The sequence below is a fragment of the Montipora capricornis genome, chromosome 3 (assembly GCF_036669925.1).
Source record: "Montipora capricornis isolate CH-2021 chromosome 3, ASM3666992v2, whole genome shotgun sequence".
NCBI lineage: Eukaryota > Metazoa > Cnidaria > Anthozoa > Scleractinia > Acroporidae > Montipora > Montipora capricornis.
In genome coordinates this window covers 15,896,817-15,911,816 of record NC_090885.1, presented here as the reverse complement: position 1 = coordinate 15,911,816, position 15,000 = coordinate 15,896,817, and the positions used below count along the sequence as shown (strand labels likewise).

At 40.0% G+C, this 15,000-nt stretch overlaps 1 protein-coding gene across 1 annotated transcript in view; it reads left to right on the top strand.

The window, feature by feature from the left end:
- LOC138042386 (restin homolog) overlaps positions 1 to 15,000 on the top strand; it is a 16,119-nt gene that overhangs the window by 199 nt on the left and 920 nt on the right. The window contains exons 1-11 of the mRNA XM_068888262.1: positions 1 to 253; positions 3,083 to 3,836; positions 5,720 to 5,969; positions 6,401 to 6,693; positions 7,517 to 7,817; positions 8,383 to 8,612; positions 9,635 to 9,791; positions 10,999 to 11,102; positions 13,309 to 13,446; positions 13,904 to 14,089; positions 14,345 to 14,446. The exon at positions 1 to 253 is cut by the window's left edge and continues 199 nt beyond it. Coding sequence (XP_068744363.1) covers positions 1 to 253; positions 3,083 to 3,836; positions 5,720 to 5,969; positions 6,401 to 6,693; positions 7,517 to 7,817; positions 8,383 to 8,612; positions 9,635 to 9,791; positions 10,999 to 11,102; positions 13,309 to 13,446; positions 13,904 to 14,089; positions 14,345 to 14,446 — 2,768 coding nt within the window. The remainder of the gene's footprint in view (positions 254 to 3,082; positions 3,837 to 5,719; positions 5,970 to 6,400; positions 6,694 to 7,516; positions 7,818 to 8,382; positions 8,613 to 9,634; positions 9,792 to 10,998; positions 11,103 to 13,308; positions 13,447 to 13,903; positions 14,090 to 14,344; positions 14,447 to 15,000) is intronic.

The following is a 15,000-nucleotide window of genomic DNA, read 5'->3' as shown; positions in this document are numbered from 1 at the left end:
ATCATCTACATACGCTTCTGCACGCTATTTTGAATCACATCGGTTTGAACTACAAAACGCTCAGTGGAGCTATAAACTTGCCACTTGCTTCCTCTAATGGGAACGAAAAACCCTCACGCTTTCAATCTGAGCGCTCAAAGGCAGAAGAAAAAGATGTCACAGAGCAATATAACTCAAATCCAGGAGACACCTCGGAGCAACCCTTTGGTCACAACATTGCTCTTTCGGACCAAGAAAGGCGCAATTTCGCGAGGTTGTGTAATAGTTTTTTGTTGTTTTTTTCTCCGTGGTTAGGATATGTAAATAACCTTAGGTGGTAGAATGATATCGAATAACACAAAACAGTAATTCCAGTTGATTTTAATTGTCCCTTGAGTAACCCTGCCTTGATCGACGCAAAATGTTTTTCCGAGCGAAACTTTCGTTTCGGTGAACTAAAGCTTGAATTAAGTTCATGTTAATCTTTACCGGGGTATGAAATGTGTCTTTTAAAAGGCCCAATAGCGATGTAAATTAATTGTTAAAATTTTTGTTAGGGTAGGTTTAATTAAAAAGCCACACTTTCGCTAGCCATGATTTCTTTCAATGAACTGCACACGATATCATTTTTGATTTTCTCGTGATCCAGAATCGCCAACAAATTTGCTGCAAAAATACAGATACTATTCAACGGATCCGACAAATTGTTTGAAGTATCTTTTATTGAATGTCAACAGCACTGAAACGAACTAATGTCAGTCTTACATTCATTATAATTTATTGCCAAAGCGGGATTTACTTCAAATCTACCAAAATGTTGTAAGTTAAGGGTTAAACTTCATTATCGTCAATTTCTATCGGAATCCAGATGTACCAAGAATTGAAAAAAAATATCCACGGCTAAATGGAAATTATAATTCGTCTGTTGACTCTTTCAATGATCTGGTCACTGTGGAAACAACAAAATAGTTGAATGAGGCTTTCTATCTACTACAGTTTTTTCGTCCGCAGTTTTTGTTTAGTTTTTTACGCGTGTACTGATTTTTGTCGCGTTGTGCTCTTTCTTGTGTTAGGTTAACATCGGGCTTTTATTGATTGATATCCCCATTATGCAAAGTTAATCGTCTTATCGCCTTGCGGGTGATAACAACGAACATTGTAAATGTCAAGACATTATATATAATTATTATATTGTACATGTGTGAGAGCTCGTGTATGACAATTTAATATGTTTACAGAGGATAATTCAATACAACCGTAAAGCAAACTTAAACTTTTCAAGGTCATAAACCCGTGAAGCTTTGAAATATGTTTCGGGAATGTTGATTGTTTTGGTTGTGTGCTGGCCAGTCACTGTGAAATTAAGTTGGAGCAAACCTCAAAACCACAAACCTGATAAACCTTGCTGTTTGTGGTTTACTTTGCACCGCCCGATTTAACCGCTATTGCTTGCTGTTTTCCGAAAATTAACTGTTTAATTGTACCAAAGAAAATTGGTTGATGATTTTGCAATTCACAATGTATTCAATAATAAAAGGGATTAGCATGTTGTTTTTCCTAATAAGGAAAAGTTGGATGTCACAAAAATGTAAGTTTAGAATGATTTAGCATAGTGATATTAACATCCAGTCATTATGATTGTCTAATAAGTATAGGAAATCGTATGAATGTGTCACAGGGAGCGTTCATGTAAACGTGTTGGGAGGGGACTGATGAGAAATTGGAGGATCCCCCAAAAAAATAAGAGGTAAAAGGGAGGGGGGGGGGGGGTGTTTGAAGAATATAAACACTCTCAAGGGCGCTCCCTTAAATAATAAAAACAAAAATTGTCATTTGCCAATGTAAACACAATTTAACAAAATAATTTTATCATAAATATTCAAGAGTGTAAAATGGGGTTGACAGGCCTACATGACTTCCTGGTAAGGTGGTCTGGTCTCCTTTTCCTTTGTCATAATTTTGCTCTATCGAGTTTATGTTTGAATGGACGCCTCTTTTAGGCAATTCCAGTAAGATTTCATTTAGCAATGATTTTCTTCTATGAGTCTTGAGATTTGGACCTTCATACTACTGTTAGAGTGCGAGCAGTCCCTTCATAAATCAGTCGAGTGGCCTGCGTTTCTGAGGCAGTCTTTTTTTTGTCACACAAACAAATAAAATGACCGAGGGAGGCTTGGGAAGAGAAGTGTAAGAAGGAACTGCACCCATTGCAGTAACAGACACATTCAGAATGACCAAACCTGTTAATCTAATTAGGGAAAGTGATATGAAAGATGGTTCCGCCCTTTTTATTGCTAATGTAAATAAACACTCAAAACAACTTGACAGTAACAGCTTGGGAATATTTATAAATTTGCATGTTGAATTCAATCAACTATTAGGAAAGGAAACCACAGAAAAACTACTATATTTACTTTAAATTTAATGAGCGACACTCCAAAAAAGCCTGGTAAAGTAGTGGTAGAAAAGCTAAACAGAGAGAGGCCTCAGACTTTTGCCAGATTTGCAGAGTAAATGTTAAATTGAATGTCGCAGTGTTTTGGCAAGTTTCGACGGCATGATGTTCGTCCACAACTATCAAGGACAAATTCTTGTTTACAACAGTCGACTCATCAATCATCAAGTCTGAAGTCAGAAGACAGAGCTTGTTCTGCAGAAATAATGACTCAATACTTGTTTGAAGCCATTTTCTTTAACAAATTCACTTTCTTCTTGAAGGCAACTGCCCATAGATATCTGGTCTTCATTGATGCTGCAACGACCAAAATCAAACGCCATCCGATCGTGATAATTTACCACGATTGGATGGCTTTTGATTTCCGTCACCCGTATACAAAGCTCTCACAAAAAATGCGTCATTAAATTTTCGTTATAAATAATTGCCTTTTTACTCTTCTGCAATTCTTGGAAATTGGTGGACGATATTTCAGAGCCATTTCAGTAATGCTAAAAGATTGGTCTACAGTGTTTGGTAGCTTTTGGAAATTTTTTTGAAATTTAGGAGATTTTAAAACAAAATAATATCTCCACAATTGACTTGGGGAAAATGTGCCTGTATGCAAAAATTCTTTAATTTTATCCTTTCATTTCCGCCTTATTTCAGTTTGCAGACGAAGCAAGAAGACCTGGAGAAAAAAATTCAAGAACTTGAGGACAGATTGAAGATTTTTGATCATCCGCATTCTAATAAATACATAATTGAACAAGAACAACAGTTAAAACAACTGAACCAATATGAAGGGAGTGCTCAAAATGATCTCTCTGGAATGTGGCAGCTTATGAAGTTTAATAAGCGACTCCAAGCTACAGAGGATGCCATTGACAGAATAATGGCAATTTTGAATGAATTCCTTGGAAGTGATGGAAAAGCAATTAGTGGGCTTAAAAGTGACTTGGAGGATGTTGCAAATGAACTTAAGAATCTCAAGGGTAATTTATTTGGTCCAGAAACAGAAGGAGGTGACAATTCTAGGCAGAGATTGATGGCCAAAATGTTAGGAGGCAATGATGCCACATCACGTTTAAGGTCATTAGAAGAGCAGTTGAAGACATTTGTCAGAAAAGATGAGTTGGGATTGTATGTAAAATGGCCTGCTTTGGAAGAGGCTATGAACATAAAGAAAACTGATCTTGAGAAGAGACACAGCAATGTACTTAATGTATGGAAGTCGACAGATGTGTCATCTGACCTGGCAGAAAAAGAAAATATAGCATCTACGGAACTGGTTGATAAAGGAAATGAAGAATCTGACACTGAGTCAGATGGTCGAGCACAGACAGCCCCATTACCATCCACATTACATACACCCATTCCAACCCCAGACTGCCCCAAGACTGCTTTCACACAAAGCACACAGGTAGGAGATCTCTAGTCTTTCACCTTTCTCATTATCACTCAATGTTGTAAGTTATTTTGTCAAACCACACTTATCATCCTTTTCACATATTTACTGTTAAAGTGCCCCTAACCCCAAAATATTTTTTTCGCTAAAATGAATCTTTGCACCTGTTCGAATTTAACCGTTCGCATTGCGACCATTTTTTCCTTTTACTAACAAATCCTGTCATTTTATAGGCTTCGAAAGTTGCGGAAATCCAAGCATCTTTTGTTCACGACCGAGTCAGAAGGGGAGTGGGTCTATTCCTGATTTGATGTCACAAACTACTTTGCATGCATTTTTACAAAGAGTTAATTCAATGTAAATCAGTTTGTGATGTCAAATCAGGAATAGACCCACTCCCCTTTTGACTCGGTCGTGAACAAAAGATGCTTGGTTTTTCACAAGTTAGTTTTGTAGCCCATAAAAGAGCAGGATTTGTCAGAAAAAGGAAAAAATGGCTGCAATGCATTTCAAACAGTTGCAAAGATTCATTTTAGCGAAAAAGTATTTTGGGGTTAGGGGCACTGTAACCATGTCGATATTGTTAATTTTCCCTTCTACAGTCATTGTGACATTGTCAGTTACTTGGTGGGAGCTAAAAGAAAATTACAGGAAATTAGTCAGGTGATCTGGTGACGCCATTTCAACATTTTTGTGCTCTTAATTCTAGAATCTGACAAGGGTTTAGTTGAGTCTCAATATTGCCCTTTTTCTTTCACCTGGGAAGGCATTAAAAATGGAGGTCAAAACCTGAAAAATCAGTGAGCAGATAAAACCTATTGGGGTGACATAAAGTTAATGAAAGTCTGAAGCTGGAATCTGCAACTACACTGGTGGGTGCCTAGCTGGCAGGGCCAGCGTTGCATTAAGCCTGCCAAAAGTGTGACACTTGAGTCTTCATTCAAAAGGAGTATTTAAGTTTAGAGTAAAGGCGTTTCAATGAAGAAAACTGAAATTAATACGTTACTGTTAAATAAGTGTGTTAAGCGAGAAAATACAGTATTTAAGGACGTTCGCGCCCATTGCTACTGCTCATCTTTTCGCACATGTCACGCACACGTCATGCATCGTAGACCACGCAGGTAAACACGATGCTAAAGGCGCAAACATTTTCCACAAGAATGGTATGTGGCATCATGGGGTAGCTGTGGACCCAGGTCTTCTCGGAAATGTCACGCAATGGCGTGACAGTGCGAATAGACGATTGCTTTGAGAACTTGGCAGCGATTTTACTCTCTTGAATGCTCGGTGACCCCCATTTTTCTTTCCGTAGATCACTTCCTTTCTTGATTTTGTCCATTTTAACGAAAAATAAAAAAAATCTGTACGTGAGAAGTTGCAAATATTTGGCCTTTTATGCTCTCGTGCGACCAAAGTTTTCTTTCTTAGACTAATATGTATCGTTTTTCAAGGTCTATTTCACCTCAGAAAAAGACATCAGCTGCAAAGGTTAATTTAGTTATATTAGTTATGTTGAACTGAGTACGTTTACCTGATCTAAATTTCACTCATGTAGCTTTTTTATTGCTGACAGTTGTAAGTTAAGATCGTCTTAAAGTAACGCAATCTTCTAAAAATGCACCTCATGATCTCGAAAACGAGCACGGTGACCCTCCATTTTTTTTGCCTTTTTGGCAAAAGTAGATAATTACCTTTCTGCGTGGCAAGTTTTAAAAAAATCTGTATGTGGGAACGTTTTGGGCGCGAACGTCCTTAACAGAAAAAGTATGAGCCATTTTGCAGTTATGTGAATTTTTAGAAGCTGAGACCCACTCCACTTTTAAGTCTTCATGCCACATATTTCACCATTCTTGGTTCTAGCAGACTGCTATATATACTGAGTATATATATTCCTGCAGGTCAATGTTGAAGAGTTACATCCCTCTGTGGGCTATCCTTCTGCAGAGATGGTGGAATGTCTGAGGCAAATTAGTGAACTATCTGATAAGCATAGCAAGGTGGAAAAGCACTTGACCACTGTAACAGAATCACAACATGTAATAGCTGGAACCTTATCCAAAGTTGAACAAGCACTGCCGCAGAAAGTTAGCAAGGAAGACTTGAATATTCCTGATGACTTGCAAGAACAACTGGCTATGCTTAAACAAGGTTGTGTGCTGCTTTGAGGAAACCTCTATTTCAGTCACATTTTTTGTTTCATCTTTATTTATTTGAGTTGGATTACAGAGTAGCTTTCGGTAGCTTAACTATCAGTATACTTATTGCAGTCAACCATGATGACTCAGAGGATATACAAGTATATTAATGGCTGGGCACGGGACTAGTTTACAAGTTATGCACGTCTTTAGCCACAATTTTATACAGTCAGCGTTTTTTATCTTTTCTGCTAACTTTAGTATGTAGAAAATAACATTAAAAAATACCCATCTGGCAAACGTTGATGAACTCCTGAGCAAGATCTGAATGAAACACCCGATGACGACTGTGATTGATTGGGGAAATCAGGGGGGGAAGGACTTTTTGTACTCTTGTGCCTAATCGATCAATCATCATTTCCTAATTTTTTTATTGTTATAAAGGTTTGGAATACCTAAATACAAACCGAGACTCAGTTGCTTTGGCGGAAGTAAAGAACATGTCCTCAAGTAACAAAGAGCACATAGAGGGAATCAAACGGGAGCTTGCCGCCATAGCCCGGCTGAATAAGCAAAATTTCATGGCTGGCGTTGTCACCCAATCACCAGGAATTGACAGCAGCGTGCTAGATGCCATAAGGGATCACTTGACTGAACTACAAAGTGAACATGAAAAGCTGGGACTGACAACAGACAGGCAGCATTCGGAGCTACTGGAAGATCTTAACAGGAAACAGGTAATGAAGTCCCCTGACCTTTGCCTGATAGCAAATCTGATTATATGCCCTGCCATGGGTCAAAGCTCACTTTGATACAACCGCCGTCCACAACTTTGGCTTGGACAGGACTGTTCAAAGATCATGTCCCATGATATGTTTGCTGACTGTGACTTGGGCCGGTTTACGTTCAAGTCGCCCTATAGTCATCTTGCCCGAAACCAGAGTCATGTTGCCCGAAATTTATAATCATGTCGCCCGATATCTTGAGTCATGCCGCCCGCCATCTTGATAACAGCATGTGCTCAATAATCATCGCATGGTTGCTAAGCAAGAGTTTGGCATTGCAGTAAATTCAGACACGCAAACATATTGATTGCTAACAACTAACCCTAATTACACACAAGGACGTGTGGGTTACCCAAGTAACACCCGCCCCTTGAAAACAAATTCAAATACCAACTGGTGTGTCTTGCTCATTCCTTTATAGTAGTTCCTCTGTTGTTAAGTGAGCCCATACAACATGTGAAGTATCACTTAAGAATTTGGTAGCTAAGTGGTAGCTAAGTTAAAGGCCGCGCATGCTCAGCACGGTGACTTTCGACCCAAATTGGCAGAAGTCTCTTTTCCAAAACTCATCAGCCCGGCGAATGCAAAAGAACTGAACTGAAACTGAAAAGCTTTATTTAAACACGTGACATTGATGAGCCTGAAAAAGGACTCGTTACAAGAGTCTGCTAGCATGGAATTAACCTTGACCTTGGCTTGTTGAAGTTTTGGAAGGATAAATTGATGGTACTCATTTTTATTAGCAATTAATGTAGTTGCAAATCTTTTTGTGCAGGAACACATTGAAGCACTCTACCGCTACGTTGAAAAACTTCAGGAGAGCAAAGCTGACAAAGATAATGTTGCTATGGAGATGGACATTAAAGCGGACAAGGCGGCCTTGGACAGCAAAGTAAATGTGTCAACATTTGATAACTCATTCAACATATTGGATGAGGGATTGAGAGAAGCCTTCCAGAAAATGGATGACTACATGAACGAGGAATTGGCCTTAAAACAAGCACTGAAGCAACTGTCTGACGATATGTCAGAAAAAATGGATGGGCAGGCTTTTCAGGCACTCAAGAATTATCTAGGTAATGGAAACAGCAGAAAACTAGAAGTTTTTAATGCGATTCGTTTGTTAAACTGGACGCAAAAAATGCTCGTAGAATTTACGTGGCCATTTGCACGTGGTCATCTTGTCACACCCGGCGAACAAAGGTGAGGAAGGGCTGCTCGCACCCATGCGCAAACTTCCAAGGTTCGAGGGCGATATATCTCACTGACCGCTCTGATTTCCTCATTGTGGTGTTTCTGTTTTGTCAAAGGTGTTTTATTGTCTTGTTTTTGATCTTTCTTTAGGGATCTCTTTTATTTTCCTTGAAGCAACAATGACTGCTTCGACAGGTGCAGGGATGGCGCAGTGGTGAGAGCACTCGCTTCCCACCAATGTGGCCCGGGTTCGATTCCCAGACTCGGCGTCTACTCTGCACCGAGAGGTTTTTCTCCGGGTACTCCGGTTTTCGCCTCTGCTCTAAAACCAAAATGTGATTTCATTTGCGTTAACTTGCTAATTTCAATTTACAGTGTCCCCGATTAGTGCTCTACGGCGCTACAAGATTAGACACTTAAATAAAGTTCCTTTCCTTTATGTTGCAGAGAAACGTATTGCTGATGTGCAAAAATCCCGAAGTCTCATTGCTGCTGAGACAAAAATGGGTTTTGCCGATGCAGCTGGATTTCGTAAGCCGATCAGGTTTAATTGCATCTCGTGTAGCCGGCCTGTGGAACTTCCCCTAAGGGGGCCTCTCCAGGCTCAGCTACCAGCTGCGAGGGGAGTACGGACAAAGAGATCCAAAGGACCGTATTTGTCCTATGAAATGGACCAGGTGAGGCGAGTCAAGTCAAGTCGAGAATAATTACCGCGCACCGGTGGCTCAGTTGGTTGAGCATCGGGCTGTCATGCGGGAGGTTACGGGTTCGAACCCTAGCCGGATCATCACTTATGATCTTAAGCTGATTCCTCAGGAAAAAAAGGTGTAGAACGGTTTTCTTGAAACTTTTCCTGATTGTTCCCTACTAATTCTTGTTTTGAAAACTGCAAGAAAAAAGATATGTCACCGTGCTTGCTTAAGGGGTATAATGTGCCAATCTTACCCCATTGATGCCTGTACCGATACTAATCACGCGCGTTATTTCATCGGCTCAGGGTACATTTTGCGGTAGCGAAACGAGAGGATTTTTAAAGTACCATTTGAAAAAACACGTGATAGGTAAAGAGTCTAGAGCATATGGAGGAACTCTGTCGTATATAGTTTATGGAAAAATCACCCAACTTAGGACGACGTCGACTCAAAACGTTTCTCAAGTCGTTGTTTTCAAGATCAAGATCGTAATTTACTTCCCTGGGTAAGAGGCTTTGTGTACGTTTTTAGCTATATTTTTTTTCTTTCCGATAAATTTTTTGAAACTTATTTTGTTTTAAAGGGCATAATTTGTACACCAAAGTTATGAAATAAAAAATATAGGCCACTGTCTATCTCGATTGTCGTAGATCGAAACAACAAAATATTCTCGGAATGCGCGCGCTTATTCGCAAAGAATTATGGTCATTCGCAACTTCTCTCAAATGTTTTGAGAACTGTTTCAGCGTGTAAATATCGACACACCGTATACGCAGTACAAGATGCGCAGTGCAATACTGAGGAATCACCTTAAAATAAACAGATGCCTTTTTGAAGCAAGGCTTAAAACTTTGGTCGCTTCGTGTTTAGTTGACAATACACATAGTTTTGAAATTCAAAGAAAAATAAGAATCTTGAAAACCATTTCTTTTTGTCTTTCTATTTTTTCTTATATGTTATAATATAAGATACGGCAGCACCACTTATTTTTTTTGTCATTCTATTAGATTCGACAGCATCAACGTGGTCATTATGGTGGTGCCAAAGTGGAAAAGGCCTTAAGTGATATCATTTCCGGCCGGCCGTGCGGAGGAAGCCACACGATCATTTATCACCCAAGCAAAAGACGAAGCAAAACAACTCAGCTAAGTCAAGTCCCAGGAGGTTTGTGTACTTGGAGGATAATACCGGGTTGGCGAATAGCTGTGGGAGGGGGGAAGCCGTAGGCTTAACTTCATTTAGTGTTTAAAAAAAGAAAGAATTTGAGATTTCTTCGGTCCGAGCCTCCGGCTTTCCCTCGCGAGTCTAGTCCCCATGGCTAAGGGAAATGGTGCGATCGACAACACAGATCGAGGTCTCAGTCTCCCCTTTTCACTTGCGACCTTTGCATTCTGTTAATGTTACAAATGCTATCGCTAGTTCTAGTTCTAATTGACCCAAAGGAGTGTTTTTGAATGACTTGCGTGATGGACTAGGCGTATTTCAGGTCCTTTAATTTTGTATCTTCTGTTTGTTACGTGCTGTGTTGGCTCATTTCACTGTTTACATCTCTTGTGTTTATGGTTTTATGGGTTTTAATTTGAAAACCAGTCCTGCTTTCTCACATGTGTCCAGAAATGCTCGACGTCCCCTTAATTCCATTCTTCTCAACCTCAAAAAACGTTGCATGTTTTCTGAAAACAGTTGATAAATGTCACAATCAAGCTGTTCACGAATTAATCTGCTCCTCAAGTGAACACGAATATTTACAATCACTTTAACCCAAGAATAACTCTTGTTCTGGCGCAAACGTCTTGTTTAAAATAGGTCTTTTACGCCCTGATTTAATGGAACGCTTGGTGATTTTTATCAATATTTGTCATACATCAAATCAACTTCATTTCTGTACGTACATAGGTGATTATTGGAAATTGTATGCGCTGATTGGTTGCACTTTTAAAGAAAATGCATATTTTTCAAATAATCACCCATGTAACTATACTAAAACGATTATTCACCTCACCTTCGGCGAATAATTGTTAAATGTTCGGGGTTTTTTTAGCTCGTGGAGAGCTATCGGGATGGTTGGCGAATCAGGCTGTCAGGCGTAAACAATGGAAAATTTGTAATCGATTTCTAATCGTCTCAAGTTCGGCAGGTGCATTCCTGCATTCGTTAAATGGTCGTTAAGGCGGCAGGCGCATTCATGCATTCGTTAAATGGTCGTTAAGAATGCTCTTATTCGGCTACCAATGAAAGACGTTCAATATAATGTATTACACTGCATTTGTAACCACTCTATAGACTTCATAATTCGCGATATCACCTCCCTGACGCAGTATCTTGCTTACTCCACGAGCTTACCACAGGATACCTTTGATTTTATTTGTAGCGCGCGACGAGCCATCAGATGGCCCAAACTGGGGAAGGGAACTCTCAGTCATTGACATGTTAAAAGGCAGCGATGGTCATCTTTACAAAGGACGCTTTAGGCAGGTCAGGCTTCAGTGACCCCCCATTTTTTTCTCAAGTTTGAAGTAATTACCTCTAGCTCCCGGCGAGGAATAACTTGAAAATCCTGTGAGAAGATTTTCACTCAAACGTATTGAACAACTTCGTGCGATTCATCAAGTCAGTGAAGAAAAACTAAAACACTTACACCTACCTATATATTCGTGACTCTTATAAAACCTGCATGCATCGTAACTGGTTGAAAAAATGTACATGTTGATCGCCCTCCTGGGCGGGGGTTTGTAGGGACAATGAATGAAATAATATTATCGAAACAAATGCAAATCTTTGAGAATTCCCAACTGGCGGTAAGCAGACCAGTTGGCTAATTACAAATGCACGAAAAAACTGGTTTTAGTAAACGAGTTGAGGCCGAAAGGGAAATTAACCGCCGTTAGAATGATTTTGCAAGCGAGCGTTACGATTGGTAGCCCTTCGGTCGTCAGGGCGAGTAACGAAGGCTAACACTCGAAATGTGCGCTTGCAAATCATTTCGGCTTACAGTGGTTAATTTGCCTTTGTCAACCTCTTCGTAAATGGTTTAAACCTAGGAGTCATATCATGGCTAAGTAAAGTAGGATCGTGCGGGTGAGTGTAGTCCTGAGAAGGATTCTTTTGGGTGACAATGGGGAATTTAAGCACGGGGCGTTTTTGAGCCGCGGACGGCAACCGGAAGTGAGCAGTTTTCCTTTTTAACTTGTCTTCACGCAACCACGTTTACATTGGTAAGTATCTTTTTCCCGTTAAAGATGATTGGTATAAAAATCTGGGAGACACTACTGTCCTGGCATGCGAAATATTCTCTTCCGGTTGCCGTCCGCGTCTCAAAAACGCGTGTGCTTAAGGTGATTCCTCAGTATTGCATTGCGCATCCCTACTGCGCACGATTTTTGCGTCATTAGCGCGCGCAAATTAGCGCGTGCACGTACACAGCGAAAGAAATTTCCCTCAAGCTAAGCTCGATAGCGAAATAAATGCTCATTTTCTTTTAAACGAGCATGGTGACCTGTATTTTTTATTGCATAATAATAGTGTGCATATTGTGCCCCTTAATTTAAAAGAAAACTAAAAAAATTTATCGGAAGCAAAAAAAGATCTAGGCGAAAGCATGTTGGAACCCGTTACTCTGTGATGCAAATTATGACCGCAAAAATAACGACTCTACGAACGCTTTACGTCCACGTCGTTTCAAATAGTGTTATGTTTCCACAAATTTTATATAATATTGTTCTATATGCTCGACATTTTCTACCTGTTAAGTTTTTTTCCGAGTATTACTTTTATAAACTACCTATCGAGCTACCGCAAAATGTAACGTGGACCGATGAATAATGCGCCTAAATAGCACGAGTACAAGCATAAATTGGGTAAGATTGGCCCATCATATCTCTTAAGCGAGAATGGTGACCTATCATTTTTATTGTTTTTTTCGAACAGTGCTTGGTAGAGAACATTCAGGGAAAGTTTTAAAAAAATTCATCGGGAACTTTAATTTCTGAGGAATCACCTTAAGCTACCTATTGACTGACGTTTCCGACAACCTGAGCGGAAGTCAAATGAAGTCTTGTCTCTTAAGATGACTTCCGCTCAGGTTGTCGAAACGTCAGTCAATGTCACCCAAACGAATCCCTCTCAGGACTACACTCACCCAGACGGTCGTACTTCACTTAGAAGATCATAACCCAGAAGTCTCGTTCTGGAATGGAATGAGACCCATCAGTTTACGTCATTGTCCTTTTTTTTAGAACGGCTACTGCTAGATTTTTGCGGGAACAGAACGTAGCGGCATTGCATTCCACGCACGAATTTGCATTTAGCATTAGCACGAGCAATTCCTCGTGCGGATTCATGGTTGCCAGTCAATGAGGAGAGTTGCCGTCATTTGGCCCAACACTGATTGGCCAGTATTTGGCGGGAACTGTAGAATTTTACCGTAAACTGATGGGCCAAGGTCAAATGAGAGAGATCCACACTTTTGACTTAATTATGATTTAGGGTTAGAATTTTAACTGGGACTGACTACCGGGAACGAGGTTCTCGAGTTTTAATGCACGTGAGTAAAAGATCGCTTAAGCATCAGTATCGTATGATAAATACATATCTTTCATAGCAATGGTAAATGCTACCCCCATTTAGGAAATGATTTCGTAATACTTCTGACAATTTAATCCTTTTTCTTTTCGAATCTCAGACGATCCCACCCATTCCGAAAAGTTCTCAATCTACTCCTCGCGAGTGTGAATCATCGCTTTCAAGGGAAGAGTCACTTGGGACATCTACTCAATCAACCTCAAGACCCAGTTCACCGAGAAACCCAGCAGTTGGAGAGGTAAGAAGACAGCACAATGTGCATGAGGTTGTTGCAGGTAAATCTTAAGCTAAGGCAGTTAAAAACTGAGCTCTAAAAAAAAAAAGACAAAAGAAGCATTTAGTCATGCAAAAGTGTCTCTGTTGAATTTGATATACTTTGGCATAGCAACGTTTTATCAGTTCTTTAAGGAAAATTTGGGGCAGAAGTCTTAAAAATCATAGGGCCTTTTTTACGGGACAAAAAAGACACTGGCAAGGGTGCCCCTAACCTAAGTTTAAGTTCAAGTTTATTTTCAAAAATTCCAGTTAAATTTTATAATGAACACTACACGCGTTTAGCAATGCTAATCGAGGCGTGCAGGGCAATGGCGTACATGGCACTAAACTTACTAGAAACGATATTAAGACAAAATAATGATGTCTGCGAAGCAGAATTTTGAACAACTTTCCACCAACTTTGAACAACTTTCCACCAGGCGGTGGATACTCAGCCAGTGAATGTCCAATCGCACAGCAGCCCGTCTCTAAGGACACGAATGAAGCAAATCGTAGAACGTCACGGCTCGGACTCACCACCTAACCCAATCCCTGCGCCGTCGCCTCCGACCTTACGGGAGACTGAGTCATGGAAAGCCTTGCTGAAGCAGCAAAGACAAGCAGAGGTAACTCGAATTAAGTAAACGGATGAAAATATATTTAGGCGTTTTTTTTAAAACTGGGGAAGTAGACAATCTCAAACTGCAAAAACAGAATTTAGCAAAGGGATTTCGAACACTTAAGTTGGCATATATCAGCTTCAAAACTAGTCGAGACAAAGTCTTGTTCACGATAAAAATGAAAATGAGAAAACAGTTTGACGGGTTTTTCCTGAAGTCGTTGAAAATCAATATTATCGTGTTGTGATGTTTGTATTAAAGGACACTCATTCGAAGCTTTTTATCCCGACCGCGCCGAGGCCCTCCCCTGTTGGGGCGAGAGAAAACGAAGATACGGATCACAGAGGGACTGGGGATGATAAGGTGAGATTTAATTTTAAAAACAACCAATTTCTCTTTTCTTTTAACTCCATTTGTGGAGGGCGAGGTGGAATGGCCAGCACCACCCGTATGGCTCATTGTGAGAAATGAAATGAAGCCCTTTTAGTCGGTGACGCATAAACATTTGGAACAAACAGGTTTTCTCTTGTTCAAGACATTTTCACTTTTGAAATATCTTGTTTTCTCCAACGAAGGAGAATTCATTCTAATCTGGTGGTTACTGAGGGTTTAGCAGTGTGTGTCTCGGAAGCCAGTTTGAACGGTTCCGTTAAGTCTCGACATTGCTATAACAGAGACTTTCAGATAACAGAAACAATGGGCCCTGGTCATAAACGGAATACAGCTGCGTTTGTGTCGATTTATCGATTAAAATTAGTGGTTGAAAAGAGATGTGCAGTTATTTAGACATTTCTGTCGTCGGAGTAGTAACTGTACCATTTTAACATCATTTGGAATTAATTAGTTCAAGACCCCACGTGGCAGGCCCTGCAACATCCCGTCATCACTTGTCATCTATTCTTAGTTTTACTCATATA